Source organism: Patella vulgata, chromosome 7, assembly GCF_932274485.2.
Source record: "Patella vulgata chromosome 7, xgPatVulg1.2, whole genome shotgun sequence".
NCBI lineage: Eukaryota > Metazoa > Mollusca > Gastropoda > Patellidae > Patella > Patella vulgata.
In genome coordinates this window covers 54,968,754-54,996,723 of record NC_065885.2, presented here as the reverse complement: position 1 = coordinate 54,996,723, position 27,970 = coordinate 54,968,754, and the positions used below count along the sequence as shown (strand labels likewise).

At 37.3% G+C, this 27,970-nt stretch overlaps 1 protein-coding gene across 1 annotated transcript in view; it reads left to right on the top strand.

Annotated features, from left to right (window-relative positions):
• The window catches only part of LOC126828278 (protein rolling stone), a 95,103-nt gene that overhangs the window by 26,902 nt on the left and 40,231 nt on the right, over nucleotides 1–27,970 (top strand). Inside the window, exon 2 of the mRNA XM_050557960.1 lies at nucleotides 14,591–14,819. Coding sequence (XP_050413917.1) covers nucleotides 14,591–14,819 — 229 coding nt within the window. The remainder of the gene's footprint in view (nucleotides 1–14,590; nucleotides 14,820–27,970) is intronic.

Sequence of the window (27,970 nt, the reverse complement as noted above, 5' to 3'; positions counted from 1 at the left end):
ATACCGGATGTCTCACCTTCCACGATTTGCTATTTAACTAATTGATCCGTGCCAATAACAAATATTTAAGTGGAATTTCTGTCAATCAGCACTGATTTGTTCCTGAAATCTGAAAGTTATTACCATTATTAATAAGAGAAGAAATTGTGTTACTTAAAGGACAATATTGGTGACAGTCATTATCACATATGTGATAGAGCTGGTTAAACACATTACAAATATAATTTTAACACAGAGATCATTGCTACGATAGCTGAGTAATAGAGTTTTCCAGAATCGGAAGTGACGAACGCGTAAGGAAAACACGAGTCATCTCTCTATATAACTGACTGATGTGACGAGTGACAACGGATATACGGCCGAATTTCTGCTCACTAATAATTCATTCGAAGACCAAAAGTTGTTGTATGAGATTGTGAGGGGATATCTGACAATTTATAAAAAAGAATTGACTGCCACTAGATAAGTGAACACGAAAGAAAAACAGAAAAGTCCGTGCATTACCATGTTTTTATAAGATATAGAATGAATATAAACAAGGGAATGTACGGACTATTTCTATTTTTCTCGTGTTCTCTTATCTAATGACATTCAATTACTTTGTTGAATTGTCAGGTATCCTCTTACAGTCTCATATATCAACTTTTGATCTTCACATCAGTCAGTTATATAGAGAGATGAAACCTGTATTACTCAGCTATCGTAGCAATGATCACTGTGTTAAAATTATATATGGAATGTGTTTAACCAGCTCTATCACATATGTGATAATGACTGGCACCAATATTGTCCTTTAATGTCTCTGATCGCAATTTCAGGGGTTGCGAAACCCATGGTAGACTACAATATTGTAAAAGTTGAATCTGGGAAATGAATATCTTTCTAATAAAACTTTAAATCCATGCAGTATTTAAAAAGATATGATGAATTGAAAATTTGTCAACATTCTCTGCTTACGAGATATGACCAAACAAACCAGCGTCACCTATAATCGCTGAAATCTTTTGTTTGGGAACCTTTTAATTCGATTGATATCATAAATTATCTACCGTTGACGTGCGGTCTTAATACAATGTTAAATAATCAATCTGTGTACATTTTAGAGTAAATTACGCCGCTAAAAATGCAAATGGCGAGCAACAGCTTTACAGATATATTTCCCCAACTTGTGATTCTAATTATAAAATCATCGATTGGAAAACATACAAAATATCAGTGTTATAACATCAGTTACCAAAACATTATACACTTCCAGTTATTTCATGAGAATGTTTTAGTTATTCTAAAGGGTGTATTGCTCTAATCTTTTAGGTTACTTCACGAGGAACATTTTTGACAATCTAAATATTTTAAAAGGGCTATGACTCTATTCTCTGGAACCTCAAAATAGACGAAATTACACTCAATTTTTTAAAATTTTATCGTAATTTCTAATCTATTTTTGTGTGGTTAGTTCAATCTACTTGACGAGAAACATTTTTGACAATCTACATATTTTAAAGCATGTATTTTTGGAACCTCAAAATAGACGAAAATGGGCCAAAAAACATATATTATTGTAGTATAAGTGTATGTAAAATGATTTAAATTCAATTTTTTAATCTTTTATCGTAATTTCTAATCTATTTTTTGTGTCGAAATAAGCGAGGAGTCCGAATTGAATGGAAATTGCTTGCGCCTGGTTAGTCCATTTTGACATTTCAGTTAAGCACTGACAATTAGCCTCATTCATCAAGGCTTCATTAGCATTACAAATGGCCCTAGAGAGAGCATAGAGTGCACGCTTGTTTGTACTATGGTTTTAAAATTGTTCAATGTCTTAAATATTGGGTATCAGGAGGCTACATTTTCACGGAAAGATAACATCGCTATTGATTGGAATTTACCAATAATGTGGGAAAATGAGTAATAATACTGAGTGAGCTTTAATGTAGACACCATTATTGACGTTACCTTAATTGATAAAAAAAAGTGCCAGTACATGTTAAAGACTCTGGTTGTTATTTTGGGGGTTGGTTCATTTTTCAAATATAACAGTTACTCGATTCACCATCTAGCCTAGTGGTTCAAATACAAACGTTACCAATAAATTCACCATATAGCCCAGTGGTTCAAATACAAAAGGTACCAGGATATGCACCATATAGCCCAGTGGTTCAAATACAAAAGGTACCAGTATACGCACCATATAGCCCAGTGGTTCAAATACAAAAGGTACCAGGATATGTACCATATAGCCCAGTAGTTCAAATACAAAAGGTACCAGATATGTACTATATAGCCCAGGGGTTCAAATACAAAAGGTACCAACATATGCACCATATTGCCCAGTGGTTCAAATACAAAAGTACCAGCATATGCACCATATAGCCCAATGGTTCAAATACAAAAGGTACCGGGATATGTACCACATAGCCCAGTGGTTCAAATACAAAAGGTACCAACATACGCACCATATAGCCCAGTGGTTCAAATACCTAAGTATAACAGACATTGTAATTTATGCGTGCTCCCAACCCAAAGGCTGTTTTAGAAAGAGTAGACACATCATGCCTCGTGCACGAAACCACCATTTAATCTAATATGGAGATGTTGACATGATAACATGTCACGAGATAAATAATTATTTAACTTGTCGGCCATATTCCAACCGTCACGTTGATTGACAACAAGCTGTCCCTGGTCATATTGCTTTTCACATTTCCATAACGTGCTGTTGTCAGACGGTATTACCAAGGTTAATAGAAAATTAAAGATAGCACAGATGCCTTCTTGATGTTGTCCTCTGATTGATTACAGATTACAAATTATCGGAATGTCATCTTCGACAGAACCAATAATGATTTTCAATGATATTGCCGTCAATTCACGAAAGCCTTTTAGTGTAGGTTATATAAGCAAAGCAAAAGAACAGTTATGGGAATACCTCAAATGGGAATGAGAATCAGGTACTCTAGAACAGTAAGCATATCCTATCTCTTGCACGATACCCGCTACTACCAGTTAAATGAAATGAAATGAGCGTCCTACTATTCTGCTCCGACTGGGCTTATGTAGACTGCCAAGGAATCTTCTATGTGCACACCAATGTGTACAAGGGATCTCGTTTTTTCGTCCCATCTGAACTACTAGAGAGCTGTTCCTGCCAGACAATCCGTCCTGTACCAATGACAAGGGGGAAACCACACCGGAAAACCCCGATGAACTTTTCTTATAAAACCGGAAATTCTGTTTTCAACCATTTCGTTTGTCAATGTTCTTTATCAGGAAAAAAAATAAAATGTGTCAGCCTGCTGAAATTCCAATTTCTCACAAATTATAGAAGGGATTGGAAAAGCCCCCTGTTGAAATTTGGCCCACTATTGCTAATGCATGGCATACTACGAGTAATGTAACGGTAGGGGAATTTGTTTAAGAACATATCAAAATAGAAACAATTTTACTCTAACTTTTACAACATCAAGAGCATTTCAGATTTGTTTTATAATTGACTAGAATGTTCATAAATCATATACATCCTTTGAGTTATTGTCCCTGTAACCGAAACCAGTGCAAGTGTTACCATCTTTATATTAAAGTTAACAAAGCGGACGATTGCCTGGAAACCCATGTTATGGATTCATTCAAACTAACATTCCATAGTAAGGATAATGTTTGATGAAGTAATGGATTTCCTTAATATATTCTTTACTAGCTGTTCTTAAATATTGACTCAATGTCTCTTCAAACATAGCTGTGTTATTAACAAAAACAAGATAACAAGTAAATGTTTTAAAGAAAGATCTCTTAATTGCCAATTAACATCTACATGGGCGAAGAGTCAATACTATTTTCGATTTTATTAAAAATAATTCTTTTATATTCTGAATTTTCTTCTGGTGCTACAAAAGCGGAGATATTAATACGTTGTGGTATTTCTACCGTTATTAACATGTGTTCACAGCAATTACTTGCAATGTTTTAGTCAAGAAAGGATTAATCATTTGCGTCACGTTCCAGATGTAACAAACGATTGTGTTAGAGCACATTAACGAATTGTATTTCTAGCCCTAAATTTTTGCCACCACGCGCTCGTGTCATTTTTGGATTTTACAGGGTGTTAATTTAATATATCTATGAGCCAGTGTGCATAACCTACTCGTAGATTAATAAAAACGAATTCTAATTGGCAATCTCAAGGGATTTTGTTTTACTGATTTGAAATACCAAGACGCCCACGTGTATTGCATATGTTATTAAATACAGTTATAAACACATATTAAATTGGTATCCCAAAAGATTGGATTGTTGCTATATCGCGCTCGTGAGCTTTTTATAGCATAAGACTATATATGATACCAATAAGTCAACATAATATATTAATAAAAACAGTTATAATCGCAAGTTTTAATCGGCAACCTCAAAAGATAGTTTTTACAGATTTAGAATTTAACAGAATATCAAAACGCCAACATACATAGCAAATATTATTAATAACACAGTTAGGAACATATATTTCAATTGGTATCCCCATAAGATTGTTTCTTATGTAGTTCCTCCAAATTGAATTCAGCCTTAAACTAGAATTCGAGACAATCGGATTAATTCCCGAACATGGTTTACTGGCTTCAATGTTCCAGCAGAGTCCACTCGATAAATCCAATAACTAATAATTCAATAAGCTTATCATCCTGATTATTTTGATATTTCTGTGTATCTAAAGGGTAAATGATCAAGCATTTGATTACTTGCTGGAATAAAGGCCACGTTAGTTCTGGAGTAGAATGCTCAAGGACAATGTGTTATGGCCAATTGAGTGGTAACTAATCCAACATAAGTTATCATATACAACCAGTATAACCGGAAATGATTATTTCTATTCATTCGGAATATTTAGTCGAAAACGGGAAATTCTAGGTTAATAATCGAACCCAACAACCTTCAGAGTTGCAGTATGTTGCTGCTAACCATTTTGCAAAGCGTGTAGTTATTGGGAACAATTTGTACGCAACGTGTGCCTATTTCGTGCGATAACGATTATGACCAGTGATCACCAATAAAATGTAACAATAAGTCGGCGTCTTTACCATTCAGTTAATATGAAATAGAATACACCGTACTCCTTCAACACCAAATGAAAATGCATCGATTCCCGTTTCAGTGTTTAGCTTTGTCAAATAGAGTTCAGTGTCTGACTTTTTGCACCAACCGTTGGGTTGGGTGGTCTGTCATTGAGTCAGCTGGTGTGGTTTCGATTCCCTGGTTGTACGTGACATTGAGTAGGGTCGAATGTCCAACCTCGTGGGTTTTCTCCGGGTCATTCGGTACCTCACACGGCTAAAGCCCCCTACGCGCAATGAAATAAAATTGAACCATATGTTAGTCCCGAAATAACCTAGTCGAGTGGACGTTAAACCCCTCTCTCTCTCTCTCTCTCTCTCTCTCTCTCTCTCTCCAACCAGTGCTATTGGTGGAAAGATTATCACCCGAGCGGTAGATTTAGGATGAAATCGCTAAATATTATATATTGCGAACTAGGTAATATCCTTGGACAATTATTGCGATTGACTGATAAAAAGTCGAGAATGTAAACTCAGCGATATTCACATTAATTGTATTCGAAGTGATGTGCCAAATATGTATTTTAAATATGTCTATCTCTATATTTATAGGAGATTAATGGCGGTCATTATAAACACATTTAGGATGTAATGACATCTTTATAGCGGTACTTGTACCGTAATTATTATATCAGAATATAATTTTAGCTTCTTTTCACCCGTTAAGCGAATGTTGAAGAGTTAAAAGTTATGTTTTTAGGGCTTACATAGGTGACCTTTAAAAACTAAAAGGATCCATAAAGATTACTTTTTTTTCTCTCGGAAGTTACACGGATGGCTTTTACCGAAGAGGTCCATTTCAAAATTGTGTACTTGACATGCTTTGACAAGTACTCTGGCAAAATATCAATATTTGAGTGGTTTTCTAAGTACTTTAGCTAAATTATCAATATTTGAGAGACTTTCTGAGTACTTCAGTGAAATCATACCATGTGTGTGTCTTTTGGGGGGGGTTTTTTGGGGTTTTTTTTTTTATAAAATTGCATTCTTTTAAGCCAACACTCGTACAACGATGATGATACACCCACATGTCAGCGTTGTTTCATGTCAGTATTTCGACTTCCAAGAAATATTTCTGATTATCAACAAGAATGCCTTCGTATTGAATAGAATCCTTCTGGAATATAAATAAATAGTTATGCATATTCTGTATGCAATTTTCGAATCAATTTTATAAATGCATTTTTCGAAGATGATGTAACAAAATACAAATGAATTATTTATTATTGTTTATATTACAAAAGGTATTTATTATTGTTCTTATTACAAAAAGTATTTATTATTGTTTATATTACAAAAGGTATTTATTATTGTTCTTATTACAAAAAGTATTTATTATTGTTTATATTACAAAAGGTATTTATTATTGTTTATTCTATTCATGCTTTTAAATACTACACAACTCATCAGGGGCGGATCCAGAGGGAGGGTTTGGGGGGTCCAAACCCCACCCTGCTCAGCTACATAAAATAAAATGAATGCCTTGCATCAATGAAATTAAATCACAATGTGTTCCTACATCATTACAAAAATGATTTCTCTCTTTAAAAAGCTCAATTTGTATGCCTATGTAATTTAGAGACGATGATGACAGATTTGATTAACAGGAACCTGGCAAACCCCCTCCTGCTCATTTATTACTTTTCATATTATTTTACTATTTTTCATAATATTATACCCTTTTTCATATTATTTTACTATTTTTCATACTATATTATTTATTATTTTTTATATTATTCATTACTATTTGCGTACAAGGAGCGGCCATTTTGTCGGGCAGTTTCGTTTCGATTTTCCCGAAATTCAAACCCGACCTTCATTATGGTGTAATGGTGATATTTAAATAGTTTAAACATGCGACCATAATCCAGAAAGTTATGGACTGATATGTGCTTTATCCTTTATCATCAGATAGTGGGATGGGATGAGCATTCAAAGCGCGAGATAATGATATAGACATATGTAATATCAAAATTCATAATAAAAATTGACGTCAAACAGGGTGTTGGATTTCTGTCTTTAAAAGGCTCACTGTGCATGTATGCCTACGTAGTTTGAAGACGATGATGGTGTCATGCATTGTTAAATTTCCTTAACAGGAACCTGGCAAACCCCCTCCTGCAAAACCTCCTGGATTCGCCCCTGAACATTAAAATATAAATTAATTGGATCGCCATGTTTAACCAAACAACTGGAAACCAAATAACAATGTAGAAATTGTTTCAGCAACACTGCCATGACGCTAATCATATAACCACAACCACATACATAGCAAATCTAACTTTATATTATTCTGTACAAAAATGGAAAATCAGGAAGAACAGAAACTGAATAACAGATTTTAAGATAATGTATTGGCAAATCTCTTATCAGCTGCAAACAGAAATATGAAACAGATGATTAAAAACTGAAAGTAGTATCAATATAAAAAAGATGAGGATTTGTTGTCTCGATATTCTGGTATGCAGCTGGTTTTAACAGCTTGTAGATGGCATGAAAATAGCAATCAATCAAAGAAATGGCAATGCGGATTTCCCAAAAGAATCTTATCTAATTGAAACAAATGGGTGTGATTTGTTAAACGCGAAATACCCAGCGTGATGTGCAAGTTAACAATACTTATAAACCAATTCCGTTGATTGAAATCCGGTCGGGCGACAGTTTTCGTCGATACATTGATGCCAACCGTGTTTCTGTGTAGCGTTAAACTAATACGTTCTGTCGTTTTATCAATAAAGTAGAGACTCGCATTCTGCATCAAAATAAAATGTGTATCTGAGATTCGATCTCCCCCCCCCCCCCCCCGTGGTGATTTGTTATTTAAGAAGCATAAACAATTTTGTAGGCTCCAGTCGGGTTAAACATTTACACATTTTCAGTCTGATTATGATGTAACCTTTAGCTGTGTAGACGTCATCGATTATTGTGCTCATCATTTTACTCTTGTCTGATCGATGGGTAAATGATCTGGATTATGATCTATTGAAGTCCTAAACTTGTGATCTCGTTATTAGTACGTTTTACAATATCCAAATATTTGACACCAAAAACAAACGGGTTTTAACACGAAGTAAATAGTGATACTTTTTTTAATGAAGTAAAATACATATGTATATTAAACCGACCAGGTGCCATTTTAAAGATACATATGTATAGCAAACCGACCTGGTGCCATTTTAAAGATACATATGTATAGCAAACCGACTTGGTGCCATTTTAAAGTAGCTAAGTCTCTAACTCAATATCATCCAAAATCTTCCACATCGAAAACACGAATTATTTGTAAATTTAAATCAACATTGATGTTGTGATCTTACCGGGAAAAGATGGGCTTCCGATATCCACTATTCAAGATAAAAAAAAAATTTTACCATTGGTACACGAATCGTGTACCATAATGCGTTTCAGCGTCATTTGTAACAAGGGACTTGAAGAATGGGGCTAGACATATTCCACAAGTCATGTCAAACGGTGACTTCATATTCTTATATGGAGAGCATGTGCAATGAATACTATCAGTGTAGACTCGAATAACCAGACGCCAGAGATTTCCATTCGATTGAGACTTCTAGCGTATTTCTCCGAACATAACTGATTTGAAATTAGAGTAAAAACGGAAACGACTGAATGTAAATCAATTAATATATTATATGCGTTGCGACCCATTTGTGTCAATTTCTAGGTACGAAATATTAGCGATTAAGCCCCTTTGAAGATAGAAGTCTGATAATTTAGGGAGTGAAATCATTCTAGTTTAATGGAACACACCACTTTCTAACAGGATTCATTTCACTACCGGAAGTAACGATGGTGAAGATTGATAGCAATGTCCTACGGTGCTTCCGGTCTGTGACAAGTTAAATAATAATACCAATTCTTATCACGACCTCGAGCGACATCTTTTACAAGGGTAACCAAGGCAGTGTAATGAAAAGCGAGAAAGGCCCAAAATGATATACATGTAGCAAAAGTAAATGTGTTGCCAAAATACGGAACCTCATTTTTTGTACCACTCTAAAGAATAGACACTTTTCCTTGGCTCGGGGTGCCGTCAGGGCTGCACCAATGACATGATAAAAGCAGCCGGTAAAATCCCTAGGATCGATACCACGACTTCTTGGTCACTAATCCAGCGCCATATTTACCGATCCACCGTGACTCCCGTTTCGAAAGGGCGGGGGGTGGGGGTGGGTGGGGGATGGATGGCTGAATGGTTAGCGTGCGCGCGCTGTATCATAAAGTCTGTCATTGAGTCGACTGGCATGGTTTCGAATCCCCGGTTGTACGTGGCAAGGAGTAGGGTCGCCTGTCCAACCTCGTGGGTTTTCTCCAGGTCCTCCGGTTTCCTCCCACTGCTAAAGACCCCTACGCGCAAGCGAGTTATGTAAATAAAATTAAACCATGTGTTAGTCCCGAAATGACCTAATTTGTGTCGAGTGGACGTTAAACCCCACCTCTCTCTCTCTCTCTCTCTCTCTCTCTCTCTCTCTCCTGTTTCGAAAAACATAATTAGTAGCAGAACAGTAGGACGTGAGAGAGAGAGAGAGAGAAATGGGGTTTAACGTCCACTCGACACAAACTAGGTCATTTCGGGACTAACATATGGTTTGATTTTATTTCAATAATTCGCTTGCCCGTATGGGTCTTTAGCAGTGGGAGGAAACCGGAGGACCCGTAGAAAACCCACGAGGTTGGACAGGCGACCCTACTCCTTGTCACGTACAACCAGGGATTTGAAACCACGCCAGTTGACTCAATGACAGACTTTATGATACAGTAGGACGTTAAACCCCATTTCATTTCATTTCATTTCATTTTATTTCATTTCATAATGCTAAACGCGCGACAGACATCATCGTGGTAAATGTCGGTTGACCAAATATAACGGTAATGATGGACGACAAAGAGAATAATTTACAGCCCTGTTGGTGGTGATGCATTCACCTGTTACTGTCAGGTCATCATAGTTTTCACCATTTTCAACGAGGTCGATAATAGAATAGCTACTGACATATAATATACAAAGATTAAAATGTTCTTATCAATATCTACAGCTGTTACTTATTGTTAATATACCTTGTAGCTTTATCGACACCTCCCACTGCTAAAGACCCCTACGCGCAAGCGAATTAATTAAATAAAATTAAACCATATGTTAGTCCCGAAATGACCTAGTTTGTGTCGAGTGGACGTTAAACCCCATTTCTCTCTCTCTCTCTTTATCGACACCTATTACTCTACCATTAGACAGGCAATGTTTACAGTTATATAACTAATAGTTACAGTATAAAGGATACGACAACAGGCATATTATAGCTATCAATATCGTTTCCTAACAGTAGCTTTGGCTTTTAAAAACAACATTTATTTGCAAAAATATTCCTAAATCAATTTATACCTTTAGGTGTTTGATGGGAATGATAAATTTTGATATCGGAAACGTCAATGCCTATTTAGGTTGTCACTGAAAACAATTATTTTATGCCGTTAGGGGTTTGATAGTAATGAAATATTTTGATACCGTCATCACCTTTTCTGAAAAAATTATTTAAAGACTGCCCTTGGTTATAAATGGTATTTTACTCACACTGGCACACCCATTGTACAATTAATCTAAATTGTCAAATTGAAAATGTTGTCACGGCTCTTGGACAGTTTTATATTAGATTATGAAGCAGGTGTTCCTTACACCTTTTTACCAGTTCACTATATTATTTATGTGTTTGTCACCAGAATCGCTTGATCAACACACATTATAGAAATCTGCTCCAAAATTAATCTAGAAAAACTGAATTTTGTAAATTCTCAGATCGGGTGGCGACACACCATCACCTTCAGACAATGGACTTCGTGGAACACCCATGAACTAGTGCACATAAAATGATAAATGTGCGTTGGAATTCGAAGAAGAGTATAGGCGGAATCATCTCTTTCAGGACAGACTTGTTTGCATGGATGGTGTATGCGCGTCTTCATTAGACTTATTGGTGTAGATGACTTTCTCAACAGGGTGTAGTTAGTATTCTTCACAAACCACAGTAGAGGACAAAACCACCCATTGGGGTAATTCGTGTCTGTATCTGCAATTTTGACGCATATAACAGACAGGATAGTTAGAAGTTCTCCGGTACAACCCTCCTTGCAGGAACGTTGAGACAAATTGCACGTTTTAGCTTTCGGTTTATTAGTCTCACAAATGATTAGTGGTTGGGGGGGGGGGGCGTTAAACGAGTTAAAAATACTGTAGATCAGTGATTGGCTTTCGATAATTCGGCGAAATAACATTTAAAGTCCTACTATCCTTTTACGTAACTGAAGGACAACTGGCTGGGTACAATCTGATAAAAACACAGATCGTATTTCGTTTCGTTTTTATGGTTCAAAATTTCGTTTTACTTGTCTTTACTACACTGGGATTTTGAAGAGATGTTATTATTGACGTGTTCTGAATAGTGTGAGTTATTAGCCAATGAAACGGTCTGTTACGGCGGGCTTTAGGCGTGTTTTGCACGGAACTGTGGGTTATCCACTAGTAACATCAATGCTGACTGGTTAATCAAATGTCTGACGTCAAAGGGTCAAAAGCCGCTCGTATGACCTCTGACGTGACCTATCGCAACAACCGGTCAGATCTTGATGTAGTGTAGGCCATCTAAAGTATAAAAAAAAAACGAAACGAAATATAGATCTGCATTTTAATCAGATTGGGCTGAGTATAGGGTAAAATCATAAGATATTGTAGAATTTGAAGGCATTAAGAACAGGATAGACAACACATGCCACGTTAGGGTATATTAATGTATTTATGTATAGAACTATTTTAAATATGATAATATTATTTAAATTTAGTTGGAAAAAAAATCTTTTAAGAATGATAAGTTGATTACACACGCTCAGATTTGTTGGCCAATTCGGTTGAAAGAAGACGCATATATATAGTTTAATTTACATAGAAAATTTAACTTATTTACTTTCATTTGTCTCGTCTTTTTTTTTGTTACTGAAATGCTATTAACCGACACTCCTTTCATCTGAAGCATGATTGCTGTTATCAAATAAAACAAAACTTGACGACTTTCCTTCTGTTTTAAAAAAATAAATAGATTGCAAATTCAATAATTCATCGTTAAAAAAATAAATCGTTGCTTTAAAATCATTTTTTGATCGATTTTCGTAAATTAGATTAGCCGCTAATCGTTTTGAAATTCCCATGGTTCTCCTCTTATGTAAAACTGTGACATTAACTCGCGGAGATCTATTTTTATATTCTATTCCATCGAATTTCTATTTAAATAAACGTAGACCAACAATTATAAAACTTTCGCGTAGTTAAATTACTGTTAAACATGAAATGCCACACATTTAAAAGGAAAATGTTTGTGTTTTTTATTGTTTAAAATCACAATAATTGTCTTTTGATATGTTCAACAGTTTTGATGTGCAGTAATAAATATTTCCACATTGAACATCTGTGTTGAACAATGTAATTTATCACGTAGACAAAAAAGATCGTGAGTCCTTAAGGTCTCATGAAATGTGTATGTTTGTCATCTTTGTTCCGATCGATATCCATTTTCACGAAGGAGTTTCTGTGGCTCAGTGAGTAGGACCTTGGTCCAGGGTTCGATCCCGATGTTGGCGGAAAAAGTTCCTCGGCATTATACATTATTGTTTATGCTTAGGTTCCACTGGGCGATGTGGAAATAAACACATTGTTTCCGATGGTTCCCGATGATCTCGATGTTTTTGCCCCAAACAAGGGTGTAGTCCCATGAGCAATAGCACTTATTAGGCATCGAGGATAATCAGATGAACGTTCACTGGTGCCTCGGCCAAGGTCACAAATCTTCAGGAAATGTCCCCCGAACATTTGCCATGAATCATTTTGGCCTCAGCATCATTCTCTCTCTCTGGCAGTTGAAGGGTGTGCATCTCTGTGTCAAGTTAAAAATGGCAGGACTCCCGCCTCAATCTCTTGCGTGGTGGCATGTCGGCGGCACTTCCCGGGTCTGTAATTTAAAACAGACTTCACTCATAATCAAAAGCAAAAAAAAAATTACAAGAGTGACGTAATAAATCTTCACATGAGACGTGATATTTGGCGCTGTAAAAGAGTAAGCATATCCTGCTTCTTGTACGACACCCATCACTGGTTAGAAATGGATTTTAGAAGCTGAAGCTTCTTGCGGAAAAGGAGCCAATTATGTAGTAAGATCTGTATTCTACAGATTTGCCACACTTTATATTAAACCAGTCCCATTGATTCGCCACGAGAACAACACCATAAAAACCAGACAACTTGAATCCCGAACCTACCGAGAGAAAGATTAACCCATTATCGTGACAAAAACACTTAGACGCTTATACTTAACTTACCCCATTAAGTATTCAAAAGATATTTTGTTGGAGACTAAATTTAAAATCAATTGTAGAAATGGTTTATAAACATGCTCCGGCATAGACCATGGTATTGTCAATAGATGTATGTATTGGTATATGCGAGCTTTCGTTGCTGATAACTAATAAAACAGACTGAACAACGCAAGTACATAGAAACACATTAAAAGATGAATTCCCACTAAAGTATTTATCGGCTAGTTATTTCCAATAAATGTATGGCATATTTGGTATATATGGAAAACATAGACACTCGATCTTACTAGGAAAATACTGGAGTCCATGACAAATACTCATTGGGTGCCAACAGGACAAAAATGCAAGGGCGTCACTAACTCGCACCCTACCCACCAGTACCTCACAGTATCCGATCTACAGTTTGAGGTGGGAGGACATTTTGTGTTGAGTACAAGATCAAATATTCCAGAATGCACCATATCGCATCTATATTTCAAAATCTTCTGGGAGAGGACCTCCACACTCTGACCGTGGACTAGACCCTACGCTTTTGTTATTAATTCAGCCCCACCCCATTGATTTGTCCAGAGTCCCTCACAAGGTTAATCAGGCTCTGGGGCTTCGTATGTGTTGATCGAAAGGATAGCACTTAAGCGATTAAATGGCGGAAAAGTTGACTTCGATATTTATGGTAAATGAACAGCAAGTAGCGACAGATACAAGCCGAAAAAAAAATTCTCTCTCATTAAAGTCATCCGAAAAGAAACAAAATGCAACTAACATTTATTTTCATGTTGAGACAATTTTGCTCATAATTAAATCCAAAATGCTTATTATTAATGCGCTGCAAAAAATAATCTCACAAGAAAAAGTTCTCACGTTGTGAATGAATTACATAATATAAATAGTATCCTCTCATTATCGTTAGCATCAGTCTTTTTATAAACCCCGTCTGTTTTGGGAATGGTTCCATAGTTTCCATAGAAACTCAGATTTCTTCGACCAAACAACTTTTTTCAATTTCCAACTTTCCACTGTATTACTGTGCGCTTTTATGAATAATGAATGCCTAAGGGAGATACAGCAATCAAATTATCAACTGATTATTAATGAAAGTTTCTTTTTGTCTTTTACAGTGGCCAGGTCACCCTAAATTCTACCCCTTATATCGAATAGTTGCTGCTGTGGTGCTAACAGGTTGGGCGATAGCAGACGTCGTGTACGAAACTAGGACTTTTTATAACGGACAGACGTGGAAATGGTTTATTTTTGCAACTAATTGGAGTTTTATTCTACTAGCATTATCAGGATTATTCCAAGCTCTGACCACCTGTTTATACAACTTTAGATCTCATTGGATCATAAGTAAGTTATTTTCTATATTGATCATTGACGGTTAATCCAACACTCTCAAGAACCCTTTAATCTGATTACATTAAATTGTCCTATTTTCCCCGGGGAACAGACACCTGTTATCGCGTATGCATGGCTCCATAAATCCGTCTATATGCCACATGTTATCATTATGAAACATGGTTTAGAATTATTTTTATTTTCTCTGAAAATCAAGTAATTAGCCAATCTGCATATTGATTTTGTGGTGCAGTTCTTAGGTTCGCAGTATAGACTTGGTGCAGTATTCTGCGAAATAAATCGTTATGCCTATTTAGCTATATATATATATATATATATAGAGAGAGAGAGAGAGAGAGAGAATGTACGTGTACGTGTATCCAATACAATTTCTTTTACAACATCTTGTGATATTAAACATGTTGGAACCGTTTTCCATAATCAATACATCAGGAGTATTGGTACGAATACACAGAATGTTTTTAAATCTCTGTTATATGCCAATCAGATCAGGTCATTAGTTCCTCACAATCCAAGCTACACGTAACAATTAAAGCTTATTATATAGAGACGTAACAGTTTTATTGCCTGCAAGAAGTAAGAAGGGGCGGGGTAACGTCCACTCGACACAAATTAGGTCATTTCGAGACTAACATGTTTCAATTTTATTTCAATAATTCGATTGCGGGTAGAGGTCTTTAAGCGCGCGGGGGGGGGGGGGCGGAGAAAACGCACGGGGGTGGACAGGTGAACCTACTCCTTGTCACTTACAAGCGGAGAATCGAAACCACGTCGCATGGCTCAATGACAGATCTTGTGATCCAACGGAGTAGATGGAGGACTGATGTGGCGAGCTAAATTGTTGTGATTGCCCTTTGGTTATCCAATATTTTTATGGGGGCTCCACAAATTAGTTACACATGCAGCTTGGATATTTTACTCTGTGTGAAATTGGTACATTACTTTATTCTTTTATGACCTTACAAAATAGAAGACAATGCTAATACCAATCTAAAAGAAGTGATCATATCCTGTTTAGACTGCAGAAGTCATCGAGGGTAATATGGGCAATAATCTCGAATGAATATTCGTAAAGAGAGGCATCGATCCAGTCTTGAATTCAGAAGACATCTACTGTAGAGAGCGTGTCACAATATGCATTCTCTAATATTAGGTAATGTTAACCAGCGTACTGTTAGCAAAACGCAAAGTGTTTAAAGATGCAGTATGTAAAGTTAGATAAACAGCTAACAGTTCCCGCTTTACTAATTGAAAACAGATAATGAAAAGGGAATATGTTGAAAATTTCACGAAAATTACTTCACTCTTAGCCAAGTGATCAGCGTTAGAACAGTGTAGCCTCGATTGGAATTGCTACTGTTGTTAAGATAATTAACAAAGTCTCGGTTATCCACTTTTAAATTAATTAATCAACAGTCAATCATATTTAAATAAGTTGAAAATCTCCAGCATCCGTTGGCATCGACAGTTGTTTGTGGTTTTGGTAAGGTAATTAATGTCTAATTAATAATTTAGATAACATTTAAGGCCTAAAGACCTTTAGATTTAGCTCTTACATTATGCCTGTTTAAGTTGTCTTCGATATGTTGAGCCAGAGGCCCTGGAACGAAACGGTGTCTAGTAGTTGGGATGAGACGAAAAACCGCGACCTCGTGTACACAGTTGAGATTTCATGCAGAGTATTAAAACTGAAAATCGAAGTTTATCTTTTCATCCGATTCATTTTACTTTAAATTTGATTAAGCTAAGAAGAGTTGCCATGCCTTTAAAAATACAGAAAATAATTTACGTGGCGAAATATAGCAAAATGGTTCCCAAGAATATTAGATTCCTTTGTTTATCGTTTTTCATATTAAATTTCCGTCGAAATTAATTTGAATCTATGCGTTTTTTGGTTATCCAATAGCGATGAAATTGGATTTGCATAACGAAGATTAAGAGACATTTTAATTTAAGATAACTGGGAAATGAACTATAACGCCTCAGTATTTTCAATTATAAGCCATAATGAAAACCGTATAGGAAGTATCTGGGGGAATTCCCATTCAATTAGTTTTGTGTAGAGGTTGTGGTCGTGAATCGTCTTCAATCAATTCCGTATACCATAAACGCTCCATTTTGATGTGATTTTCTCCGGAACTGTCATTACTTAGACATTCATCATGAGATAAAATTTTAATATTTAAAGTGGCGTCTTCTTTTTTTATATGTTTTAGTAATGTGTCGATTTATGCTAAATTATCCAATAAGAACAGCTTAACCGAGGTCGAACATGTGATCTAATATTATGCTATTTCCTCTCGCAGTTAAATGACTCTATGTGCATGCTACTTCATGGCATAAAGGATATGCCTCGTGATAGTCCCGGTCGCTCTAGTCCCAATTGTTTCGGCTTCGATTAAAACGAATATTGGCCTGGACAATAAGAAAACGTCCGTTCTATATACAGTGTCAAATTAGGTCGAATGAAGTGGGATTTAATGGCCTAGTTTCCTGTACATGGCCAAAAAGTACAAGCATACGTCATATCGTGAACTATGAGAGAATTTTGTCCCCACAGCGGCATAAGGACCTACTCTTATTTTATATTTCAACTGTCGAGGGTTCTTCTACCTGCACGCCAAAGTATATACAGGACCGCGGTTATCCGTCCTATCCGAACGAACAGACACCGTTTCTTGTCAGGCTCCCTGTCTGCCCTGCAAAACCGTAAAGAGGAAATCACACCGGAATTTTCTCTGCCACCATAAACGGTCATACGGAGAGGAAAATGACCTTCACCTTCTGTTTAAAGCAACGTTTACTGATGAATTGAGACAATGCCTCCCATAAACCACTGCGTAAACTGCACACGTTAACAACCAGATTGTTACAAATGTCGCTATTTTCCAGATCATTAGTCTTTGATGTCGAAGCGGAGACAATTTCCTTGCCCAATTACCGAAATATATTCAAAGAATCAGTTGAATTGCGTGACCGTTAAACCCCATTTATCTTTCGTCTGTATTCATATTTATCCTGGATAGTTGAGAAAAATGAATAATAATGTAACATTAATCGTCTGTCTTGAAGAGATTTTCTCTGTAACTTAAATTTCATTAAGACGCGGGAACCGTGGTGGCTCAGTTCGTAAGAGTTTAGCTCGCTAACCTGGAGCTCCCGTGTTTTTCCGGCGTTGTTCTCCTTGTTAGTGGTGCATGGCGGAGGGCCTGGACAGGGACAATGTATAGTCGCACGGGTGGAACGACAAACCGAGGTCCCGTGTACACATTGGCGTGCACGTAAAACAACCTTTGACATTTGGAATTCGTAAGGCCGCTGTCCGGGCAAAATATCCCTCATAGCACACTGCATGCCCGTCTTCATTAGCCCAGTGGGTGCTTAACAGTAGGACGTTAAACCCCATTTCATTTTATTTCATTAAATTCATTGCATGATTAGAACAATAGATGCGATATTATGGCCAGGTTTGGCGCGATGGGAAAGGTTGCTGTCTGATTTTAGTATTAACTAAAGGAAAACAAACACGCCATCTGGACATTTTTATCTATGCATCAAATTATTGCCAATACAAATCGGCGTGTGTAGTTAATTACAAATTAATCTAAGAGTGGTGTGAATCAACTTATAATTACAAAGAAACATGTATAGGCCTATAATGGTGAGGGATCGTCTTTTTATTGTTATTTGAAGTCTTGATGAACGTTTAACATAACACAGAGAGAAAAATGGGGTTTAACGTCCATTCGACACAATCTAGGTCATTTCGGGACTAACATATGGTTCAATTTTATTTCAATAATTCGCATGCACGTAGGGGTATTTAGCAGTGGGAGAAAATCGGAGGACACTGAGAAAACCCACGAGGTTGGAGGGTCGATCCTACTCCTTGTCACGTACAACCGGGGAAACGTTTAAAATAGCATAAGAACTGAAATGGGTTTTAACGTCCTACTTTGAAGAACCAACTGTGCTAATGAAGACTGGTTTACGCCTTGTCATGTTCCTGAAGCAACGACCGCGAGTATTACAACATCTGGACGTTGCGAGATTACTTAACAATTCCAGAACTTATAACTATGGTATTTGCAGACACGTGAACAGTGGCGTCAATCAGAGGTTGTGACATTGCGACCTCCACGGAAACAATTGACATTGAACGAACCTTGAACTTTGCAACTCGATTATCACAGGTAGACATTTTAGCTTGAAAGCGCAAGACTTGGTATTCGCGATGATCCAGGAATCTGATAGGCTCCCAAGCTGTGTGAATACCCAATGGAAATTAGTGCCAAATTATGGTGGTATCGACAAGATGTACGTAGTTAAAGCGAGATCCTTTTTTATATGTAAATACCCCAGGGGTCCAGCTATGTAATTTTTACTGCGAGAACTTCGCTTTTCCACATTAAAACATCCAACAGCTGGACCTCCCGTTTTAACGTGTTTTCATTGTGACACAGTGAGAAGATGATCGGCCCCCTCTTCTCACGACAGCGATTTTAAAATTGTGTTTTAAAGTGACTTTTTGATATACAAATTTTCTTTCTTATTTTTAGTGTTTTTACCCATGTTCTGTATATTACTCCTTCATATGTAAATAATTTAATTAAATCAATAGGTCCATAATATCATATACTAGCAGAATGCCCGGCTTCGCTCGGGGGTCATAACTCCGAAACCGGAAGTGGTAGACTAACGCCACCTAGCCTATGTTACTCCCCGGTCCGAGCTACCCATATACCCCAAATTTCAGACTCGGGGCAGACCTTGTGTAGCCGCCAACCCCGAACAGACAGACAGACAGACAGACAAACGACAGTCACAAATATTAGTATAGATTATGTATTTGACGTTAAATTTGTAATAAACAGCAAAAACAAAGCGAGGCCAAGCCTTCTATTGAAGATGACGCCATGTGTGCTATGAGATAATGTTGCCCGGCGTTTATGTCTTCTCTCCATTGAATCCCAACTGCCACGCCCCCAATCCTGCACTAACAAGAACAACCATGCTAAACGATCCCAAAGAACACCGGGGTAAAGTTCCTTTGGTTTGTTTTAGACGTGTATCCCCTAGTCTGTGATGCAGGACAAAGGGTGTGACATGGAAACGGAAAACCGAAATCACGCGTATACCACTGGCAAGACCCCCTAGAAATGGAAATAAGAGTAGGTCGTAGCATCACTGTCAAATGAAATGAAATGAAATGAAATGGAGTTTAACGTCCTACTGTTCTGCTCCTAACCTGGGCTAATGAAGACGGGCATACGACATACAGTGTTCTATGAGGGAAATTTTGCCCGGACAGCGGCACTACGGCCTACTCTTATATCGAATTCCAACTGCCAAGGGATCTTTTACGTGTACACCCTGTCAAGGCCAAATTGCCCCTATAGTACACTGCATCGCGTGTACCCATCTTCATTACCTAGGTGTTTTCTTATTTTATTTTGAAGGTCTCTATCGTATTGATCGAATTATAGATAAGTAAGTTATTTAAAAATATATTAGTTACCGGGTTATTAAATCCATTCTTTTTCCAGTTATTTTAGTTATTAATTCCAGTCTTGTTGAAACGTCAATAAAAAGATTTCAATTGAATAATGGATGGCTAAGTATTTTTTTTTAAATATAAAGGAATTAATTCTAATCATTTTGCATCTCTTGATGTAAAAATTGCATATTAACTAAATTGTAAAATCTACACGTATCCCCCTGGGTCCTGGGTCTAAAATGGTAAACGTTAAATGATCCATAAACGAAACAAAACTATTTTGACAGTTATATTAAGAAATCTCCTACATCAAACGATGTATGGCTTCTGTACATAGAATACAGTTCAATTTGTGATTCTATCATTGTGGCAGAAAGTAACTTTATTACTCAATATACTGATAGCATCAAACAAATCCAATTTGATGAATTATCTTTCTAGGGACATTTTTCATTTCCCACTGTTGAAGTTTAACTCTAAAAGCGTGGCTTCGTTAATGCGGAATATTTATTGGAACGTTTCATGCATGGTTGTGAACGGCGTTGATACATGGAGAGATAACGTCCCGTGGCTGTAGTTATCAATTCATCAACAAGACAATAAACCCGAGAGATAATCGTTAGTTGATATTGTATATCATGTACTTCATTAATCGAATTAGTTTCTCCATAGATTAACTGATTATCTGTTAATAGCACTCAATATCACCCGACTAATCAAATCTTTATCATCTCTATACATGTATTAATGGGGGGTGTTTATTACCGTTAGAAGGCACGGTGCAGGTTGAGTTACTATCGACACAGCTTAACACTGAATTGAAATAATATGGGGTTTATACCCCGCCAGACCGTGGTTGCGTCCTTACAGCGCTGCTACAGCGACGGAAAATGGTCTCGGAGGTTTTTGAAGATTGCCATAAGCGTGGTAAAAGCGTGGTGGAAACGCCAGATATCGTGCTGCGGTCTCCATGGTCGCCAATGACCGCCGAGTCAGTCGTTTGTTTTGAGCCTGGAAAGGAACGGCGTCGGGTCATTGGAAGGTCTGCCCGTAGACTCGTTGGCGTGTGCGAAAATAAAGCCTTTGTCATTAAAAATGTGACGAAGAGAAAACGGAAACGCCAATGTCAGGGCAAAAGAGAGAGAGAGAGAGAGAGAGAGGGGGGAGATGGGGGTGCACTCGACACAAACTAGATCATTTCGGGACCAACATATGGTGGTTCAGTTTTATTTCAATAATGTAGAAAGAGAGAGAGAGAGAGAGAGAGAGAGAGAGAGAGAGAGAGGGGGGGTTACGTCCACTCGACACAAACTAGTTAATTTCGGGACTAACATATGGTTCAATCTTATTTAAATAATTCGCTTGAGCGTAGAGGTCTTTAGCAGTGGGAGGAAACCGGATGTTGGACAGGCGATCCCATTCCTTGGCAGACTTTATGATACAACGCGCACGCGCTAACTATTCGGCCAGCCCTGATTGGCGCAGACTAGCAGGACGTTAATTAAACCCAATTTCATTTCTAATATTAAGACATTGGATAGACATCTATACTAACATTAAATCGAATCTCAGACCATTTCTGATATTGAGACTTTGGATGGAAATCTATACTAATCGATTCTCAGACCTTTCTCATTTATTGTCTTATTCTTTCTGGTTATGATGGTGGTATTGAAAATATGATTTTATTGGTTCGATATGATTATCAAAAGTTATTTATCTACAAAGCTACGATTTATTATTTTATTTGACAGCGTGAGAATCATACAGGTTGTCTTGAAGATACACCTTCGACGACGGATCATATCGTCAATAATTCCTATAATTAAGCAATTAACTGATAATGTAAACATATTGACTCATAATAACTTTGTTATTAGATATAGTATTGCGAAATACGACGGTTACCGTGTCGACTCAATGCATTGTGGGAAAGTGGCCATGGTATATCACTGTACTTCATAGTTAGTTCATGCTCATGTTACAGACTGTAATTCTTTCCACTTTATAGTTCAGGTAATTTGTCACAAAACACAATACTAAAAGCCTGCAAATCTCCACTGAAGCATGTGTGAGGTTCACCGGGAAGTTTCAAATCAGGAAAAAGTAAAGTTCTATTTGAGCCACTTTCGATGCTCCTTTATCCGTTGGCACGCTTCTGCAAAAATGTCCTCTTTATCCACTTAAACTGGATAGATATTGAATATTCAAACCATTTAAAACAATTCCACATTTATAATAAAAATATACACCACAAATGCGCCTGAAAAGGGTAGAAAAAAAACCCTCATTGATAGATCGCACTACATTCGGTGTACTTGATCCATTTCGGATGGGGATACCATGGGATTGAACTAGATAATTATGTATACTGCCACTGAAACTGTAAATCTGGCTTGTGAAATTGACCAAAGACGACATATTAGACTGAATCTCTCTGAAACTCGCCCTCGTAAATTATTAAATAGAATAGAAAACACACAACAAACCTACATGTAATCAAATAAATATGACAATTTCGTTTCATTTATTTTTTTTTTTTATATTCACACTACATTGCCGTATAACATCAAAAACGATATGAAGCAAAATAAAACTGCATGGAATTATTGATTCAGTATATCAAATACTCGTCAATCGCTACAAAAGTTATGTTCAGTGCATATAAAACGAAACGAAAGTGAATTTAATCAAATGTAGACTAACGTGGTATCGAACTTATCTCAAGCAAATCTGTTAATAGTAAATATAATAAATGCAATTTCCCCAAATATTCCTATATTGTAGATTGATTTGTGATTTGCCAAGAAATAGTCCTCATTACGTGGGGATTATCAAGCCCTCAATCTTTATGGGATATAACTACCCAACCCCCTCCCCCGCAACAAGATTATATTTCAAACACACGGAAAATTAGATGCAGTGATAAATCATTGGGTTATACGTCTGCACAAACCGGGATAATGCAAACGTACATAGTGTGCCATGGCGTGTGCTACCTTTAACGTGCTGATGATGTCTTTTTGTCCCATCCTATCAAGTAGACACCCTTTCTTGCAAGGTGAGACCGGGCTGGGCTGGAAAATCACGATAGATCCACTGTAATATAATCGAAGAAGAATCCCGATTTGATTAAAATAAAATCAAATCAAGTACGAACAATCCAAACCATTAGACAAAATTCGAAGTCCTAAAAAAAACGGTATAGGCAAAATAGGGTAATAAGGCAAAATAGTGTAGTCAGCATATGGACTGTTCACCGTGTACAAAATACCCGACAAAACTGCAAGGAAAGAAAGAAGAGAATAATAACCAGTTCTATATGTAATATTCAGTGTAATATAGATGTTAAAAGCCATTAATACTACAAGTATACGACATTTATTCAATATCGTGGATGAAACTAAAGGAAATTGCGTCTATTTATCCCAAGTATCATAGAAATAAACGTTAATTCTGTTATTATGTATGTTTTGAAAAGAAGATTGGTTATTGTGAAATTGGTATTATCATGTACAGGTTCCGGTTGTTACATATTGTATGAATAATATACAAGCCATTACTGTCATATTCATCGATACAGAAATAATTGCCCATATTATAATCCATTCAATTTCCCAATAAATATAATAATTATATATTTCAAGTTGGTTTAAGTGGGGAAACGCGGTTGTATAACAAAATTACATCATACTGTTATATTGGAATAATGTCTATTATTCAATTTTACGTTTGTAACATGTAATTAGAGTTTTCATTTATCAGTTTCCTATATTTATCATTTTGTTTTAAACCAGTTGTTAAAAGCTCAATCCCTAATTTGGGCGTTAGTTTGTAATTTAAATGCCAAAATGTGATGTTATCGTGTAATACTATAGGATTATTTTAGTACTTTGAAAGGTGCTCTGTTTAATATATTGAAGTGGTTAAACAAATAGGTGACAAGATTTAACTTTCCTATAGACTAGCTCACAGATAGTTCCTGTTGCCATCAATTGCTGAAAGTAGGTTACTATCGTCCAGGCATCTCGTGCACATATTAGTCCAATTAAATAGAATAATGTTGACGGAAAACGGTGCCATACGAAACACTTACTCAAGATGGCAATTGCCCCGCCCTCATAGCTGACAAATCTATACTTTCTATAGAAGAAAGAGCGAGGTTAAATTTCCCTTCAGACAGCATCCGGCGTTCCTAGCAGTACGATTAGCCGACTAGGCTTAGAGGCCGATGTCCGACATCATTTACTATTCTCAGAAGAACGTTCCCAAAACCTTCTCGGCTGAGAGGTTGGGAAACACCGCCACAAAGCGCAAGCTAGGGGAGAAAAAACTTTTATTTGGCTTATATTTAATGTCATAGCTGTCTGTGTAGTTTCCTGTGTATAATCATTGTATTATGGATGTTATACAGGTATAAAAACATAGTTAAACCAACAAAGTGTTCCAGAGCAAATTGATCCTTGGAAATAGTTTTATACACAACGTGAAGTCAAAGTTAGTTCCTCATTGACTGTAGTGTCATAATCGACTTTCTACCTTGTGTGAATATTCCAAATCCAAATAGCTTAATCCACGCTAAGATAGACACAAAATGAAGAAAATATTGCTCGGAGAGTGGCTGTATCGTCCACTTTTATATGGAATTCCAACTGCGTGTACACGAGCAATATTATGGCTAATGGATACATTGATAAAAATGGGGTCAGTATCCAATTTGTTTTTCTACCAGACGAGATGATTTTATGGGTTCCTATGCATGTTTTGATTTCTAGGCAGCACCCGGGCAAAAAAAGTCCCTCGTTTTCTTAGAAAATATCAACATATCGACTTGTCCTTGTTTTTGGTGGAAACACCGTATAGTGTTGATTGTATTTACGTTAAAAATTGTTTCTTTGATGAATTACCTTCCCTAATATAACTTAAAATACCCGACAATCATGTTTAACAATACGTGTGTCACTGCATCTGAACTTTTAATTACAAAATCAATTGAGAATGCTTCAAGTATATCCCACGCTTGCCGTTTACTCAGAAACCTATACATCATTTTAAAACGTGCTAAGGTCAATAATTTTAAATGTATGTTCGATATGCCACTTAATCACGTAACAACTGGTGGAGTTTAAAGACATGCTTTCATTTTGAACATCGCCGTAGATTTGAGTCGAGGTGGCTCAATGAGTAAGACGCTGGCTTGCTGACCAGGAGGTCTCGGGTTTACTCCCGGTGTTGGCCGAGAAAGTTTCTCGTGATTTTCCGGTGCGGTTTCACCTTTTCAGTGGTGGAGGACGGACGGCCTGACAAGGTCAGTGTCCAGTCGTTCGGATGGGACGAAAAACCGACGTCCCCTGTCCACACCGACGTGCGCATTAGAGAGCCAACGACGTACTCGCTGAACTAGGCACATTTCCTTTTTCGCTCCACGGGCGCCTCACCTGACAAATGTAAACCTTGATTGAAACCCTTACGTTCTTCTCGGAATTTGGGAGCACGCTAATCGAAAGGCGTCGCCCTGTTCCAATAATTAGAGCGTGGATAAGGTTTGAGACAAATCGAACTATAAATTGTCGGGTTTTCTGTATATAAAATTTCATGGTTTTCAACGAGTCCTACTGCTGATGGACCAGTGCTTATGCAAGGAGGGATGCAGAGGGGGCGACGGCCTTGTGCATTCATTTCAGGGGAGAAGGGGGCATTGATCTATATTTGAATTAAAAGTTTAGTTCATCGGTTTTTAAACATTTAAGATGCCTTTCTTTCTCACATTTATGAGTACGAGGCCCTATACTTGAAAGGGATAGGCATACAATCAAGATGTTGCACGCCGGTGATGCTTAGAATTCAATAATTATATAAATCTAACGTCATTTCCAATGTAAAATGAAGTACAGTTATTTTCCTTATAAAATGCATCTTTAAGCTCATCAGATCAGAATAACTATATTGTGAAAATCGATACTGCATCAATGATTAACCCTATCAGTTCTCGTCTTCAAGATTTTCACGCAGGTTTTCCTTCATTTTTAGGCAATCAGTTTCGCTTGTCAAGGGCACCTGTCGACTCCATTACATACGCCAGTTACTATGTAGATCGATTACTTTCCTGGGTATCGTTCCCAGTCGATATTCCTCGAATCTGTTCTATTAAACTTCTATTAAGGAATATTCATGTAAATCACAACAGATGTTGCGAACATTAAAATTCTTGGTTAAGGAATTTAGAATACCTAATGTAGAACAGGAGAGAGAGAGAGAGAGAGAGAGAGAGATGGGTTTAACGTCCACTCGACACAGACTAGGTCATTTCGGGACAAACATATAGTTTACTTTTATTTCAATAATTCGTAGGGGGCTTTAGCTGTGGGAGGAAACCGGGGGACCCAGAGAAGACACACGAGGTCGGACAGACAACCCTACTCCTTGTCACGTACAACCGGGGATTCGAAACCACACCGATTGCCTCAATGACAGACCTCATGATACAGCGCGCACGTGCTAACCATTCGGTCATCCCCCCCACCCCCCACCACCCCCCCCCCCCAAGAGAGGAGGGGGTTAACGTCCACCCGACACAAACTAGGTAATTTCGGTACTAACATAACGGTTCGATTTTATTTCAATAATTCGCTTGCACGTAGGGATCTTTAGCAGTTGGGACCCGGAGAAAATCCACGAATTTGGACAGACGACCCTACTCCTTGTCGAAACCACGCCATGTGACTTAATGACAGACCTTCTGATTTAACGCGCACGCTTTAAACCATTTGGCCACCCAATCCTCCAAATTAATGTAGAATAGTTTGGTAATTATAAAGCCTCCGTCGATAATTTGTGTCGCCAAAAAATACGACACAGTAATCCGCTTGAGCGGATTGAGCAAAAACACAAATACAAATGGTATTCCGCATAGTTACCACGGGAAAAATATTATCAAACGTTCAACAGAGGGAAATTTGCCCGGACAGCGGAATTATAGTCTAGTCTTATTTCGAATTCGAACTGTCAAGGGTTCTTCTATGTGCACGCCAAAGTGTACACGCGACCTCGGTTTTTCGTCCCATCCACTGTTCCTTGCCCTCCTTCCTGCACTACTGACAAGGCGAAACTCCGGAGGAACTTTCTCGGTCAACATCGAGATCGAGCATTGGACCTCCAGGTTTACGAGCCAGCACCTACCAACTGAGCCTATCCACACAGTTTTGTTTTCTGAAACCGTATCTTTAACATGCCTTGGTTCTTATCTCCGAAACCATATCTTTAGCATACATTAGTTTTTTTACTCTGAAACCGTATCATTAACATGTCGCAGTTTTATTATCCGAAACCGTATCATTAACATGTCACAGTTTTATTTCTTGTAACCGTATCTTTAACATGTCACAGATTTATTCTCTGCGATAGCAGCTTTAACACGCCGCAGTTTTAATATCAGAACCCGTATCTTTAATATGCCGTAGTTTTATCCATTACAACCGTATCTTTAACATGCCTCAGTTCTATTCTCTGAAACCGTACCTTTAACATGCCTCAATTTTCAATTTTATTCTCTGAAACCGTACTTTTAACATGCCTCAATTTTCAATTTTATTCTCTGAAACCGTACCTATAACATGCCTCAATTTTCAATTATACTCTCTGAAAC